Source organism: Pseudorca crassidens, chromosome 4 (genome assembly GCF_039906515.1).
Source record: "Pseudorca crassidens isolate mPseCra1 chromosome 4, mPseCra1.hap1, whole genome shotgun sequence".
Taxonomy (NCBI): Eukaryota; Metazoa; Chordata; class Mammalia; order Artiodactyla; family Delphinidae; genus Pseudorca; species Pseudorca crassidens.
This window is the reverse complement of record NC_090299.1, coordinates 44,780,745-44,798,604: the sequence shown is the minus strand read 5'-3', so window position 1 is coordinate 44,798,604 and position 17,860 is coordinate 44,780,745. Positions and strand designations below refer to the sequence as shown.

Below are 17,860 nucleotides of genomic sequence, written 5' to 3'. Positions count from 1 at the left end.
AATGTAGCAGGCAGACAGTACTAGAGTTGCTTCTAAACTGTGGAGTCAGTTTAAAATGTAGCCTCCAATGAAGAACTGTTATCAAATGTACTAGGAATATACATGTTTCATTTAAAATGTCAATCCTGAATTAACTTTTATTCAATTGCTTAAAGCAATTAGGACTTTAGAAGTCACTTGGGTTGTTTTCTTACTGAAAACATAAATTCTCTTACATAATAAATGATTTTCTACTTTTGGCTCCATTGTTAGAGAATTCAATATTTTTGGAGCAGCCCATTAGTTTTAAATAGAAATTTAAATCAATTTTATTCCAGCCCACAAGTGACATAAAATGTAATCCATTTAATTCCAAGAGGATTTTGTTAATTTCTAAAAAGAAATATTCAAAAATAAACTTTTGTGGCACAGTGTAAAAATCCTTTCAACTCACATCTTCACTCAGGTTAAAAAAAAAACCTTAATATTATGTATAAATGCAAAAATATCTTACCCCATCTCAAGGACCACTTTCAGGGCTTGGGTTGAATCAGAGAACAAGTCTGTAAGCAACGAGCATTGAAACTGAGGCAGAAGCGGGGCATTGGTGAAAGCCAGTCCTCTACCTTCTTCTAAGACCTGAATACTGTGGCTTTTGCCTTTTTTTTTTTCCTACAAATTGAGCATAGACCTTTGTGAGGAACCTCTCCCCTCATCCCCTGCAGCTGCTGCATGTGGTTGATCATTGCTTATTTCTCATTGACAGCAGCTCATAAACCTGGAAATGACCTTCCACAGCTGGGCAGTATTTACCAAAGTCATAACTAATGTTCATCTATTTTCTTTTTTAATCTTATAGCACCCGTTGAAATGACACTATGAAAGATACTTTAAGATAATTTCCAGAGGTGAGGAATCTGAAGATGAGAAAAATTAAGTGACTTGTCCAATTCAATACAAAGTATTTAAATATTTGAGTCTATTAATAATCCACTTAAGACATGATAATGTATATAACACTGTACAGTGAACAATAAACAATTCAAGCTCAAAAAAATGTTAGTGACAGCTTAGGGTTGGAGCATAAAACAGTAAGTAGTCTGGAATTTGGGTAGTTTATCTGGGAAGAAATAGATGACCCTGAAACATGATATGAAAATTCGTGAAATCATTTGGAAAGTTATGCTGTATTTCCTAGCGTAGGACATAACCAGTATTCACCTAGGAGACAGGATCCCAGCCAGCCTAACAAGATTGTAACTGAGTTCCTAGTATACACAGAAACTGAGCTGGTTTGGTATCAAACTAGATATCAACAGAAACCAGATGAAACAGTCTTAAAATATTACAGCTTATAAATGAAGGAGCTAGTAATATTTTATTGGGGGGAAATTATTATATTTGGGTTAACTATTAAACCCATGCTTAATGCTCCCCTTCAATCCATGGTGTCAGCTTATGAGACCTGACACTCCAATACATCAACTGATATCTTGCTGTGTGTATATTATCTAGGTCTGGTTGGGGCAACTTTGTTTGGGAGGTGCACAAATAATTGGAACTGTCCAAGAGTATGGCCATCGTCCATCAAAAAAGACCCTAGATTGGCTTTATGATTGAACCCTGAGCAACCAAAATGGCTTGATAGAGTGGCACAGCTCTGGTGACACAAGGGGCTGGCCACACTACCTAGAGAATCCAAGTTCCTATAGTAATTGAAAGCATTAATTTTGGCCACAGCCAAGGCATTGTACATTGCAAAGTGGGTGCATATGGGGTTGCCCATGGCTACCTGCCTGGTAGTAATGTAGACTTGCCCAGTGGCTTGAATAGCTTTGGTCCAGATCCCAGTTTCCTTCTTTAAACCCAGTTTTTCTATGTTGGTCACTTTCTACTTATGATACACTGTTTAAGTAAATGTGTTGGATTGCCAGACTTAGCAAAAATACAGGATGCCCAAGTAAATTTGAATTTCAGATAAACAATGAAATAGGGGCCATACTTATTCGAGGAAAAATAATTAATTATTTGAAATTCAGATTTATCTGGCATCCCATATTTTATCTGGCAACCCTATGAATGTGTGAGTAACACTGATTAAATTTGGATTGTAGTCTTGTAGTTGTTCCCAGGGAACACTCTGGTTCTTTCCATTATGTGTTGTATTTTTATCTGCGAATACTTGATGCAGGAAGAGAGAGGCTAACACATAGTTGACCCAAGATTAGAACTGTTGTTAAGAGATAAAAGAGGAAGGTCAATTGAGATATGAGCGCTTTTATAGGAGACACATTGTCTTTGGCTAAAATTATCACATAGCCATTAAAACATTTCCAGACGTACAAATTTTCAAAATGATGTCTCAGTAATAGGTAGTTTGGGGGTTTGTTGTTTTTCGTTTGTGTGTATTTTAAAGTTACTTTCTCTTTTACCATGAAGGGAAAGATTAAGTGCACTACTTTTTTTTTTTTAACATCTTTTTTTGTTTTGTTTTTGTTCTTTTTTGTTGTTTTTTTCTAACATCTTTATTGGAGTATAATTGCTTTACAATGTTGTGTTAGTTTCTGCTGTATAACAAAGTGAATCAGCTATATGTATACATATATCCCCATATCCCCTCCCTCGTGCGACTCCCTCCCACCCTCCCTATCCCACCCCTCTAGATGAACACAAAGCACTGAGCTGATCTCCCTGTGCTATGCAGCTGCTTCCCACTATTTTACATTTGGTAGCACTACTTTCTATTTTTTTTTTTTAATACTTGATAGGTAGCACAGTTCTCACAGCCACTCTTCACTGCAGAAAAGGTCCACAAATTTGGAACACCTATCTTTTCCTTCCAGAACCCCCCAAAGAGTCAAGGATTTGGGGGCACAAGGTACCCTGGGAGGTGAAGTTGAGGAGCAAAGTTGAAAATAAGGGAATTATTTGAAAGTTTATTTTTGTTCTCCCTTTGTAGCCAGGCAGCTTTCCCTTTTTCTAGCAGAAGGCTAGAGGCTTATTCTCTGGAGAAATTGAACCAAATGGATCAGAACTGGGGCCTGGGGGGGGGAGAATGGTGGTGGTAGTGAGTTGCTATTCTGAAAACAGGATGATTGAGAGAAGGTCAGTATTCTGAACATTATAATCCTTCAGTGCCCTTTCACCACCTCACTACAGAATCTGGTAGCTGGGCTTATCCCCAGCCCTGACCAGCCCATCTAAAAAGATGGACAATTTAAAAAACAGTTTGCCACTTGATTATTTGTTACAGTGAAACCCAGAGTTCACAGCCCTGCTCATTCATACGTGGCTTTCAGTCCCTTGAAGTCATAATAAGCTGATAGCCAAGGATCACTAGACATTTGAAGATACGTTCAACAATGAAAGATGAAGACCAAAACAATTAAAAGTACCTAAAACAAAAAAAACTGAAAATGAGGCAGAAATCATAAAGCTCTCAAAGATGCTATGATATTTTCAGAAACATAGAATATATTACACCCATGAAAATTAAGAATAGGGTGCTATAAAAGATGAATAATTAGTAAATAATAAGAATATTGGAAAAATAGGAGAGCCAAAGTTAAATACGAAATAGATGTGTTGGGAGATAAGCTGAAGAAATTTCAGAAATTAGAACAAAAAAGCAGAGGTGAAAAATAGCAAAGAAAGAAGATCAGAATGGGATGCAACATCTGATTAATACGATCTCCAACATGAGAGAACAGAGAAAGGAGGTGAAGATAAAAAATTAAAGAACATCTCCCAAAAATGTAAGACATCTGGCTCCTAAATTAAAAGGATCCACTGAGTGCACGGTACAATGAATTAAAACACACACACACACACATACACATATGCACACGCACACACACAAAGGCATATGATGATATTTCAGGATGCCAGGGTTAAAGATCCTAAAAGTTTCCACAAGGGGAAAATAAGGGTTACATAAAAGGATGTTTTCAGAATGGCATTTTGACTCCTTGGTAGCAACACTAGAAGATGGCAGAAAACTATGAAAGCAAGGTCTTCAAATCTAAGAGGAAAAATGATTTCCAGTCTAGTATTCTCTCTAGAATATAGACAGTCCAATCAAGTATGGGGCTAAAATAAAGGTTAGGCTAGCACAGTCTCAAAATTTTATCCTACCATGTACCCTTTTTTAGGAGGCTACTGGAGGATGTGCTTCACCAAAACAAAGGAGTAATCTAAGTAAGAAGACATGAGATCCTGAAAATATACGATCTCACAAAGGAATGCCATGAAAGAAAGTCCCACGATGACTGCTGTGTCAAGTAAGTAGAGTGGGGATCTCAGGAAGCAGGTCTCTAGGAAACTTAGAACAAAGTGTGTGAGTACATGGAACGTGTAAAAAATGCAACAGATGTTGGGACAAGGGAAAAAAATTTAAAGATAAGTACAAGGGTAACTAGAATAATGATAAAATGAAGCAATTCGAAGTACACCAAATACAAATTTTTGGATGAGTGTCCCTGTGTCACAAAAATATATCTGCAAATTTTATTTTTTAAAATGTAATCATTCTATTACAATTTCATTAGTCAGATTTTAGAAGTTTGACATTAAAAATATAGGAAAACTAGTATTGTCAGCAATTAGATTGCTCATTCAGGCATCATACACCACAATTGCAATAGGTGCTCACCTTCAATAAGATGTGCACTGCGGAAGACTTTTTCAGAAAAACTTGTGTTCAGTGACTTGTTTTGTAAAATGCCCCTTGCTTAAGCAAATATCAAATTTTTTTAAAGAAATGATGCATAATACATAGCAATCATTTCAACCAGCTTTTTGTTTAAATTTTAGCCTCTGTAGACTCAAAAGCATAAGGAGTTATTTACTTCTTTACAAATAATATTCTGAAATTTCATATTTTCATCTTCTGTACTGTTTTTGCTATCAGGATATAGTTATTCCCATATAATGCTTTAGATTTTTTTTCTATGTATTATGATTGAGGTTTTTTCCCTATACTTTGTTTATATTAATATTATATAACTTAATAAATTTTGATCTAACTACAAATAATTATGTGTGGTGATGTGGTTTTTTCTCTGTCATCCAATCTATTGAGTGAACCTTGCCAGGACAATTTGTCCATGTGCCTTTTTTTTTTTTTCTTTTTCTTTTTTTAAGTAAGGGATAATCATACCTACACTAAAATACATAAAGTGCAATAATCATTAAGTGTACTTGATTTTTTCACATAATGCATACTCACATTAAGATGTATACACTCAGATTAAAGTATAAAAAATTTCTGATTCCCTAGTGCCCTTTTCCCTGTTTATACCTCCCCCAGAAATAACCACTCATCTCTTCTAAAGATTGATTAATTTTGCTTGTTCTCAACTTTATGTGAATGAACTCATCCAGTATGTATTGTTTTACACTTGGCTTCTTTCATCAACATAATATCTGCGATTCATCCAGGAGTTTGCACGTATCCATGATTCAGTTTTTTAAATTGCTGTAGACTATCCCATTGTATGAATATGCCATAATTCTTTTATTCATTTACCTGTTAGATGGCATTTGAGTTCTTTACAGTTTGCGGCTATTACAAATAAAGCTGCAATTAAACATTCTTCTGTGTTTTTTGTGGCTGTAGGCACTCATTCCTTTAGGGAATGAGCCAGACTGCTGTGTCATAGAGTAAAACTGCCAAACACTTTCCAAAGTGTTTGTATCATTTTACATTCTCACTAACAATGTATGAAAATTCCAGTTGCTTCACATCCTTACAAACACTTGTTATTGTCAGTCCCTAATTTTACCGATTCTGTTATTGTATAGTAGTATCTCATCGTGGCTTTAATTTACGTTTCCATGATTTGCAATATTGAGTACCTTTTCATATGCTTATTGTCCTTTCAGATACCTCTTTTGAAAGTACTTTTTCAAGTCTTTTGCCCACTTGTAAATTATGCTATCTTTTTCTTAATGATGTGTTCTTTACGTATTTGGTATACAAGGTTGTTTGTCAGATATATGTATGTGTGTTACAAGTATCTTCTACCAGTCTATGCCTTTTATTTTTACTTTCTTAATGGTATGTTATGAGTGGAAGTTTTAAATTTTTATAAAATCCAGTTTATCAGGTTATTTTTCTATTATTGTTAGTGCTCTAACAAATCTTTGCCAACCTGAATGTTATGAAGATATTCTTCTATGTTGTGTTTTTTTTGAAGCCTTATAGTTTTAGCTTTCACATTTAAGTCTGTGATCCATCTCAAGTTAATTTTGTATATGATATGAGGTAGAAGAGGAATTGTCTTTATTAAAATATTCTTATTACAACTGACATTTTGAAATTTAATGACTGAAAACAATACTTTAGGTATCTCATTTTTCTCTATTACTATCTTCTTTTTATTTTTCGGTAACCTTTACATTTATTTTATCCAGGTTAAAGGTCATTTATCATAGATGTGGTTTATATATCTTTGGAGTTTGTCCTCTTCATGAAATCTGAGGTAGGAGAGTTGACATTCCATTTTTCAGTTATCCTCAAAAGACTGAAGAATTCCCAAATTGGACTTTTTCTTGAAAATTAATTATCTAAATGGTATAAATTAACTAAAATCTAATACTAGTTCTTTGTTTAAAATTTTGAATTTTCGTATACCAATTCTACAGCTATTGGAATTATAAACAATTGAATCTATTATTCTGCCTTGCACTGTTATTTAAATGTTTTTATACATTTAAGGTATTCTTCTAGACGTTATCTAGTCTAATGTTCGTGTTCATCTGTTTCCGTTATTCAGCTACCAGAATGTTCTCAATATCTGTTTCTGTACATAAAATTAACAGTTTTCAAATCAATTATTTGCAGCACTTTACTTTTGCAATACATACACATAATATTTGACCTGATTAATAGAATTTCAGTGCATAAAATACATTCATTCAGTTGGTCATTCAGCAAATATTTACTGAGCACCTACAGAGTGCCAAGTACTATTCTAAGCCCTAGGGCTTTAGCAGTCAACAAAAAAGACAAAAATTTCTGCCTTCATGGAGCTTACATTTCAGTGTGATTTTTCACTTCAATTTATATCCCAAATGTTTACCTGTACTAGAAAATATATATTCAGATATTAACAGTAAGTCTGAATTATTTGTAATAGATAATTCTGTGTCCATCATATTGTGTGCTCCCCTTTTCAGAGTGTAGAGTTCTTATGAGAAATTGCTACCCAGCCAGGAATTATATTTCCAGACCCCCTTATATCTCAGTCAGTTCTCGCCTATAATCAGTTTTTGCCAATGACTACAGAGTTGGTATGTCAAGTCCAGGCCCCAAGGTATTTTAGAAGTGGATATACCTTCTCTATATTCTTTTTGCCTTTTACTGGCTGGATGCAGATGACTATGTGGTCCTGGAGGATCTTGGAGCACAGATAGAAATAGCCAACTGCTGATTCACTTTAGATAGGAAGGGGGTCCAAAGACAAGTAACTCAGACTTTCATGTGAGCAAAAAAATAAACTCTACTGTGTTAAGCTACTGAAATGTAGGGTTTGTTTATTTTAGCAATTAACATTACCGTAACTAATATACTTGCCTTGTTAATAATACAGATGTTGTTAATCTGAATAGGTGTGATGTTCATCTGGAAAAAAGAACCATTATCATTGATCTGGTACAATTTCAGAGTTGCCAGAAATGATAGTGAAAGAGGTAGTCAGCTCTTCAGCCTCCCAAAGGGCAAGGCCAAAGCCTAAGAGCAGGTTTTTGCTGAATACTGAAACCAACACACACTTAAATCTATCCCTAGCAGTTAGCGAATTAAAAAAGAAGACAAAGAAGGATTGTGTAAGAAAGTAGGAGTAATTTTGAGCACACTTTGGCCCATGAACCATATTTACATTGTTATCATATTAAGTGATTACTATTGGAATTCTGATAAAATAAGACTGAGGAATGTGGAAGGGATATGGTGTAGGAAAACCACATCCTTCCTCATTCAGTATGGTAGTAAGTGTAAAATGTGTCAGAAAATTAAATATACACATGCTTTTTATGCTCATGTAGGAATAGAATTTGTTGCTTCTGCAGGAGTGGAACCAGTGACTAGAAACAGAGGTGGAATGAAGTCATTTCATTTTTTCACTCTTGAATATTGTACCATATGAATAATTACCTATTTAAAAATACATATAGAAATGCAACATTTTATGATTAGCTTGTGAGAATTGATTGGTATCAAGGAAGATATAACTTTACTGAATTTCAACAAAATTTGAGCAAAATCCTTTATGAAAATTGGTGTATGGGATTGCAAAATTGATAACCATAATTTAGTAAGTAACTTTAATGATATCCATCCCTTGAACCTGTGAAGTTTCATATGTTTTCAGTTATAGCAGCTATTAAAATCAATGTTGAAATAAACTGAACTTAGAATTAGACCTCTGAATCACAATATCCTAAAATGATAAATCAAGATTTTTTAAAATGTTGAAGCATATTCAATTAAATTGCTTCATCTAAAATACTATATCACAATATATTAATAATATATACCAAAATTTTTGTCAAATTAACAATAATTTGTCATATTTTCTTTAATTCATCTGTTAACTTTCTCTTTTGGGTATATTTTACAGTGTATATAAAATATTAGTACAGTACAATCATAGGTCAAGAAGTACATTATTGGAATGCATGCTCAAAAAGTTTCTTCTGATCAGTTGCTGAATCAAAGTTTAGAGACGTCTGCTGTATACTAAGTGCCATGAGAGCTCAGGGAGAGCACCTCTGACTGGAGTAGTCAGGTCAGGGCTCCCTCAGAGTGCTACCTGAGCTGAGACATGAAGGCTGATAGGATGTGAATAGGAGAAAGGATGAGGAGGACGTAATAAAGCAGGACGACATAGAGGGAACTGTTCAGGCTTATTTGAGACATTAAAGCAATTCTCAAACTGGGGTCTGGTACCATCCACAACAGCATCACTGAAGTGATTGTTTAAAATGCCTTACTCAGACCTGAATCAAAATTTCTGATGAAGGAGTCAGAATTATTCATTTTTATCAAGCTCATGATAATTTTTATGTTTACCAAAATTTGAGAAATTCTAAATCCATGTACATATTCTAGGTGATACTTGGATTTGTATTGCAGAGACACCAGATGACCTTAAAAAACAAAAACAAAACAAAACAAACAAAAACAGTGGTCAATTCTGGAAAGGGAAATTGAAAAACGACTTGGCTAGGTTGAAAAATTGAACCATAGGTCATTCTATTACCACTACTTAATTCAGTTAAAAAACTTTTTCGTTTCCATTAAGTAGAGAGCACTCTACTGCTGTGTAATAAAGAGAATTTAAAAGCATCAGTTCCATTCCTTTTTCGAGTTTTGGAGAGTTCTATTGTTTATTTACCTTTGAACTCTAGAAAAAGACCAGAAAGGCAGCAGTATTGAGTGGCCAGATTCCCTTTCTGCCTGTTTAAAGTGAAGTCAAATGTACTTTGCAAACTGGCTGTTAAATGTTTCAGGTATTGGAAAGACTACTTGTGTGATTAACTGCTCTTAGCCCATGTACTCAACTCTTCTTTTATCCCTGTGCTTCACACCTCTGTTACCACAAGCAGGATTCTCAGGTATGAAGATGAGAAAAATGACTACCAATGCTCGCATTACTAGACTCATTGCCCACTAGCTGCTTCCAAAACAATTTGTGGCACTCATGGTGATCATATCAATATTTAATATAATCTGGCTAAAATTTTGCCACCAAACATTTTATTCCAAAATATGAGAAAAGATAAACAGATTTACCTATGTAAAAATTCAAGATATTCATAGAGCATAAGAAACGTAAATTGCTAACTGGGGGAAATGTTTGCAATATGTATGATAAGTAAAGTGCTCAAAGCCCCTGCAAAGAAAGATCTTGTAATAAGTTTTAAAAAATGATTAAAGACAATTTTGGTGATACAAACTTTAGCACTTTATGAAGTAGAATAAAATGGGGTGGAAGGCAGGAAGCTTTTATAGGATAAAGAATAAAGAACAAGGAAGAGAAAAATAGAAAATATCTGATTGGCTGGGGTCACCTAGTCAACCTTGTTTAGAGTAAGAAGAAACTAAGTAGAGAGCCCAGAGCTGGCTTGGTGTTTGGGGATTGGCTGACTGGATATACTGTGTTTCTGGTCGCACAGAGCATTACAGGGACACAAAAATTATGTAGGTGTTGGTTTGCTGACATGGCACCCTACACAGTAGCAGCCCTATCTTGGGTCTAGAAAGTTACTTCAACATATAGAAGACAGCCAGACAAAAAGAGTGCACAAAAAGTTTAATTCCAATGACTGATCAATTTGTGGAAAGGTGTTTTAACAGCCCTACTAGTAATCAAACAAATGGTGTAGGGGAGACGCTCTTCCCCTTTTAAATTGGAAGATATTTCAAGATCACAAGCATGGGAAAACACACATTTTTGAGCACTATTAATGAGTATAATTTGGAATAACTATTCCAGAACAGTATAGAATATATAAAGATTTAAAATTTGCATACTCTTTGAAACCAGTTTATTCTAGGATTTACTCCTATGGAAATACTTGCACATCTGTGCAAAGATCCGTGTATAATGTCATATAGGAAGTTTTCCTGATGCAATGGTAATCTCCAAATACACTACCAGACAGACTATCCCAGATGTCATGGACAGCAAATCCTTACAGCCCAAATTAAGATGCTCAAATCCCATGGTTTACTGAATCACTTTTAAACAGAAGTCAATTGGAAAGTATAGTGAAGGTTAAGACATTTAGGATAGGGTGCCAGGGAGGTGGAGGACCACATTACCAGAATCCTGGGGTATGCAGTGTTGTTGTCCTGTCTGCTGCAGCAGCCTTGACTTCTGAACGTGCAGGGTTTTGTTCTGTTTTGTTTTGTTTTTTTGCGGTACGCGGGCCTCTCACTGTTGTGGCCTCTCCCGTTGCGGAGCACAGGCTCCGGACGCGCAGGCTCAGCGGCCATGGCTCCGCGGCATGTGGGATCCTCCCGGACCGGGGCACGAACCCGTGTCCCCTACATCGGCAGGCGGACTCTCAACCACTGCGCCACCAGGGAAGCCCTGAACGTTCAGTTTTGAGAACCACAGTTGAAATTGAAAGAGGGGCTCAGCAGGTGGAGGATGCCTAGAGTCAATACGTGCTTGCTCTGTTAGAAATGTGCAAAGGCACGTATGCCTGGATAACGGCCTGCTGAGAGCCATGTTTTTTATCTGTGTTTCTGGGGCAGGACATTCACGGGGCCAGAATGAGTGTCAACAACAAATGGCATTTTAGGGATGATACAGCTGTCAGCCTGAAGGTGGCATTATCTTTACCTTACATCTTTGGTCTTTCCATCTTTTTTCACCTATTAGTAACACTCTTGTTCGTTCCCTCCTTTTTACATATATTCCATTCTGTCTTTATCCTGTCTTACAGTATACTCTGTACTTAACACATTTTAAGAATTCTATCCAACATAAGTTTCATATATCCTTTTTGGTTTTCCTGTCCTTTAGAACAGAATTGAATATTCTCATAATACAGCAAACATTATAAACATATATGAAGCATTTTGCTTAAAATATAAAAAAAAAAGAATTGTTCAATAATGGGTGGGGTAAATATGTTGTATATAATGGAATACTGGCTGTTTAAAATGGGAATGTAGATTGTTACTGGCAAAAGGAAAATAAGATTGAGTGAATAGGGTTCAAAAACATTATTACAGTATCTCATTTATTTTAAAATACATATATGTACTTAACATTTTCTAGGTGTTTTCAGAGAGATGTCTAGAAGAATCTTCAAAATATTAACAGCAATTTTCTTTGAGTGTGGGACTTGGGGTGATTTTTGCTTTCTTCTTATACCCATTTTTTGTATTATTACAGGTGAGATTGAGGAGAGGGGTAACTAAAAGAAGCTTATATGTTTATAATCTAAAGAAAAAACAAATTGATTGTAGTTTTAAAAAGTTTCGGATTGCCAGCACTGTGCTCTGGGAAGAACAGCCTTTGAAGTTGGATAGACTCAGATCCATTTACTAGCTGTGTAAAATTGGGTGTTTAGCCTCCCTTAGCTTCAATTTTCTAGTCTGTAGAATGAGAATAATAAGTGCCTTAGTGGGGGTGAGAACATGTGCAAAGAGCATGGCATAATTCCAAGACCACATTAGTGGGCTAATAAATGCCCTGTATTAGACAAAGCACATAGTCCTCTTCTGCCCTCTATTTCACTCCTGATAGTGTGAAAAGACCTACTAGTCACGGTGTTAGAAAACCCCAGCAAACTGCAAAGGACTCTTTGCAAGACAGGCCAGCTTGTGGTACCTTGATTATAGTAACTGCAGTCCAGCAAAGCCTGATAAGGGAATCTGCTTTCCCCACTGTCTGCCACTATAAAGTTGCAAGTATAATATATCCAACTGGAAAATGTTTTGGCCCCCAGACTTAATAAGATCATAATTAAATAACTAAAACTTGGAGTTAGAAAGCAGTATCACTAAACTTTAGTGTGTATAAGATCATCAAGAGCAGTGGTTCTCAATCCTGTTCACGCCCAATATCACCTTTTCTATAATGTTCATGGTATTATCTTGAAATTCATAGATAATTTTTTAAATTAGTGAACACATTTTAAAACTCAGTATAATTTCTTGACAGTAATAGAAAGGAGAAATAAAAGGAAAGCAATTATAATTAAATCATTTCAGTATGGAAATGCTCTGGCTTGATTAACTTTATGACATAATGTAGTACTCAGACACTTGCACATATTGGCAGACTCACCATGAACGTGGCAGTTACAATACAAGTGTGTTGTATCAGCAACCAAATATGAGCCACAAAGCCACTGATGATGTGATTTTCCACAGAGGAGAACAACTTTTGATAAAGTTCTGAATCAAAAAGGCTAATTTTCTTCTAGTTTACAAAGTGGTTGAATTCCTGTAAAATGTATTATATATTAAGACCCTGCAGAAAATACTCTAAATTTGGAATTAAGTAGGACGCTCGTTTAAAATGTGGATTCTGGATCCTCACCTCCAGAGATTTTGACTCATGGAATCTAAGATAGGAACAAGAGTCTACATCAACATCCTGGCAGTGATTCTGATTCAGGCATTCTGTTTTCTAATTGAATTGGGGGAGGGGGTAGTTGTCCTGGAGAGGGAACCTAAGAGGATAAACTAGGAACCAAAACCCAGGTTGGCTATGCCTATGAAGTATAATGTATTGGGGTGAAAGTAAGGAATTTAGAATAAGAATATCTCCGTTTCAGACACAACTCTGCTACTTGTAATTGCCTTGCTTGGTACAAGTTTTCTGTATTTCCTCATCTATAAAAATGGGTAGTGTGGAGGGATGGGATCGTGGTTTCTGAGACCCCTTGAGGTTTGCTTGTTTTTTTTTCAAGATTATTAAAACTTCTGATATAAAGCAGTTTGTAAAATGAAATATATTAACCATGCAAATTGCTTATTATTTTGATGCTGTTTTCACACTTTAGGAAATTCTGATCAGGATGTTGTCACTTTCCCCAAAGCCCACTGTTTGAAACCAGAAAAAGCAAGTCACAAAGAAATTTGGCCCGCTAACCCCTCCACTCACCAAACAAACGAAAACCACACAAGCTCGTAATCCAAAGACTTGACAGGATTCTGGCTCCGGGTGGCCGGTGGCCAGGTGTGTGGTTGAGTCGCTTCACTTTCCCTGGGATCGGTTTGCTCAGACTTTCAGCTCCATTTGTTACTCACCTACTCCTTCATTCCTCTTTGCTTCCTCCTTTCCCACACCTGTCACCATCCTTTCTACCCCTGTCTTTGACTTTTTTCTCTGCTTTCTTACACTACACATTCCCTCACTACGTACTCTGCGCTTTCTCGTCCCAGATTTCGGTCACCAGCTCCTCGGCAGGCCTTTTGGCTTCTTCCCTTTGGTAATCTCCTGCAATTCTCCCGCAACGTCCGGGGTCCTTCTTAAAATGGGGGAAGGGGGGCTCCCACCCTCAGCCCAGGCAGGGGCCCAAAACGTATGCCCGGGTCCCCGCACCTCCTTGCGTCCCCGCGACTCGCTTTCCCCTCCCCGCCCCTCTCTCGGCACCCCGCCCCCCCCCCCCCCCTCAGCCCTCAGCGCCCAGCTCCGAGGCTCCGGAGTCGCTGGCTGAGTGCACCCGTCAAGGTGCCCGGTCTCTCGCCATCCATTCGCCAGCAGCACGTCGCCAGGGTCCCTTCCCCACACCAAACGCCCCAGCTGCCCGAGGCTGAGGCCGGCTCTTCTTTCTCCTTGGCCTGGGATGCCCACCACGGGCGGGGTCCGTCGCCACTGAGTCCGGAGCCCGGCGCCACCCACGTGTCCCAGAGCGCCGCGCCTGGCCGGCGCAAACCTCTCCAAGGCCACTGGCTTCTCGTCGCTGAAGCTGATTGCAGGCGAAACCCGCACGGGCCCGGGAGCTGCGCGCGGGTCACGAGCGGCACGTGCGGTTTCTCGGCGCTTCGCCGCAGGGTGCGGGTGCCCGCAGAGCCAGCAAGCGAGCGAGGGCCGGAGGAGGAAGGGTGGGCGCGCGGGAGCCACGCGGTGGCGCGGGCGGCGGGACTGCAGTGCCACCTCTCCCGAGAAAGCCCACACACTCACACGCCCGCGCGCGCAAGCACCTACACACCGTGGGCATCGAGAAGCCGAGCCATCGAGAGGCTTTGAGTGCCTGACGCGTTTCAGCGATGGCTTCTGCCCTCAACAGCAAAATTCACGCTCCCGGGACTTGCCCGGGCTCCAAAGCCGATGCCGGAGGTGGCGCCGACTGGAGAATGGACTGTGATCCCGAGATGCACGTGAAAATGTGCAAGAAGATCGCCCAGCTCACCAAGGTAACGTGAGGCGCTGCAGGCCGGCCAGCTGCGCGTCCGGGGCGCCCCGGGCCGGGGAGGGAGTGCGGACGCGCCCGAGGGAGGCCCAGGCAGAATCCGAGCTGAAACTTTGCCTCGGAGGCCAACCCGGAAGGGAAGCGGTCCTAAATCTTGGTGACCTTCTGGAGACACCATCCTAAAGCAGCTGAGAGAAAGGATCCTTGCCAAGGAAACTCCTACAACCTCCACGCTGAGCAGGTGGCCTGTGCTCCCAGGGTGGGAATGTGAATCGAGTTGAATCAGTGCTGTGGGGTGTGTGTGTGTGTGTGTGTGTGTGTGTGTGTGTGTGTGTGTGTTTCCTTGCGGGCTCTGCTCAAGTGATAGTGCCTGGAATGTTGTGATTTCATTCATCGCCGTACTTTACAGGCGGGGAGGAGGTCATGTGGGCTATTTAAACATTTGATTCATTTGTTGAGCGCCAGCAGCTTGCGTGTCACCGTAGTAAACCTGGAAGGCAGCCCAGGGGACTTACTATCAAACTGGGTACAGAGCATAAATGGGGAAGTGAACGATTCACCATTTAATTACTGGATTACAAAGGACCTCGGGAGGTCAGCCCCTCCATCTCCCTACCTCATCCCAGAGCCCTGATTGAACCTCCAGGAACTGTGATGTCTTCCTTATGAAGACCAGCAAGAAGATGGACACCCTGTCCTTTGTTAGCCCCCTGCAGCTTCCCAATTAGGAGCTCCTTGTGGTAGGTTCCCCTCCTGTGCCTGTTGTGTAGACGGAAAACAACATCCCTCTCTGTCTTTTATACAAGGTCCCGAGTGCTTGAATTTAGCTAGTTGCCTTGGGGTTTCCTTTCGATCTCATAATAATTACTCCTGATAACATGCCTGCTAGTGGAACGTCCGGTCCAGGTTCTGAGTATGGGACATACTCTCTTCCCCAACTATCTTCCTCCCACTTCCCACACCCACTTTTTTGTGGGATCACAGGCATTTTCCTCCCTGACTATTTTGCCAGAAGGAAGAGAGCACAGAGACCTGGAATTGGACACCAGCTGCCTTCTCCTATCCCTCCCATTAACTTCTCCACATTTTTTGCAAATGAGCCTGTATCCAAACAGTGATCTCTCTCTCTCTTTTTTTTTTTTTTTTGCGGTACGCGGGCCTCTCACTGCTGTGGCCTCTCCCGTTGTGGAGCACAGGCCCCGGACGCGCAGGCTCTGCGGCCATGGCTCACGGGCCCAGCCGCTCTGCAGCATGTGGGATCTTCCCGGACCGGGGCACGAACCCGCGTCCCCGGCATCGGCAAGCGGACTCTCAACCACTGTGCCACCAGGGAAGCCCAAACAGTGATCTCTTTAGTCAAGGATGGAAACGGGGGAATGGAGATACTCCTTGGAGGCCTTGGCATGTGCTGCTTGGCACCACTGATCTAATCTGGAGTCATTCAAATAGTGACATCGACCCAAAAAGGTATTGATTTGAGGCGCTGGGCACAGTATAAGGCATCTTCATCTTCAAAGAACCTAAAATATTTTTGGAGAAATAAGGTTGGAGAGAAACCTAAAAGACACTGCTCTGTAATCAGTTGCTAAATTGGATGTTTCAAGTTGTGAGTGCTATAGAAGTAGAAACAAAGGATAAGTCATTATGGGTAAGAACATTTAGGAGAGACTTTATGGAAGAGATGAACCCTGAACTCAGTTTGAATTTATGAAGTGCCTACTGTGTGCCAGGTGCTGTGCTCAATATTGATGGCATAAAACTGAGTAAGATAGGAACCCTGCCCTTGTGATGAGACAAATGCATAAACAGATCATTTCAATATAATGTGGTAATGGTAGTCATTCTGCCCATTAATATTGATATTTTGGCACAATTATTATGTGCCAAGCACTGAAGGATACGGCAGTGAAGAAAGCAGCCATGATCCCTAGTGCATAGTAGGCAGTGTTTCTCAAAGTATATTCTGCATTAGAAATCACAGTTGATTCTTATTATGTAGGGCCCCTCTTTACCATTTTTCATGCTAATTGTTTAAATTAGGCATTTTTAATATTGATATTGATATGCCACCTTTCTTTTGGCTACCTTTTATATGTGATATTTTCCATCTCTTTATATTTAATCTTTCTGTAAGTTTTATTTTAGTTGTATCTCTGATAGGTGAATTTAATCCATGTGCGTTTACTGTGATAACTAACGTATTGGGACTTATTCTTCCATCATATTTTGTGTTTTTCATTTACCATCCTGGATTAGTTAAATGATCTATATTCCCTCATTTTCCACTGCTGGTTTGAGCGCTTCTGGCATTATTCCTATTCTTCTCAGCCTTGTCTTTTATTTTTCCACATACTTTTTTTTCTTTTTTTTTTTTTTTTTGCGGTATGCGGGCCTCTCACTGTTGTGGCCTCTCCTGTTGCGCAGCACAGGCTCCGGACGCGCAGGCTCGGTGGCCATGGCTCACGGGCCCAGCCGCTCCGCAGCATGTGGGATCTTCCCGGACTGGGGCACGAATCTGTGTCCCCTGCATCAGCAGGCGGACTCTCAACCACTACGTCACCAGGGAAGCCCCTCCACATACGTAATTAACTATAGTTTTTCTAACAAAGTTATCACATAATTCTTTCTCCCTACAAAAGAGCTTTGCATACTTTACCCATTTAACAGCCCTCCCCTTTCCCATCTTGTCATTGTTGTCTAAAGTTTTTTACCTTTTAAAATTTACAATCGTTTTTATACTTGAGTTCATTAAATTTACTGACATTTCACCAATTCTTCTACTCCCTATTTTTTTCTTGAATCCACAGCCTTCTCTTTCGGTTCACTTTTCTTCTAGCTGAAGTTCATCATTTAATAGTTCTTTCCGTAGGGGTCTTGGTGGGGTAAGAAATTCTTTGTATATTTGAAAATGTCTGTATTTTGCCCTCACTGTTGGATGGTTGTTTACTTGGGTATAAAATTCTAGTGATGGGACTTCCCTGGTGGTGCGGTGGTTAAG

The 17,860-nt window shown here is 39.3% G+C and overlaps 1 protein-coding gene across 1 annotated transcript in view; it reads left to right on the top strand.

Moving 5' to 3' along the window:
* The first annotated feature begins 14,382 nt into the window (after window positions 1-14,382).
* FAM184B (family with sequence similarity 184 member B) overlaps window positions 14,383-17,860 on the top strand; it is a 115,424-nt gene continuing 111,946 nt past the window's right edge. Inside the window, exon 1 of the mRNA XM_067735596.1 lies at window positions 14,383-14,866. Coding sequence (XP_067591697.1) covers window positions 14,720-14,866 — 147 coding nt within the window. The 5' untranslated portion in view covers window positions 14,383-14,719. The remainder of the gene's footprint in view (window positions 14,867-17,860) is intronic.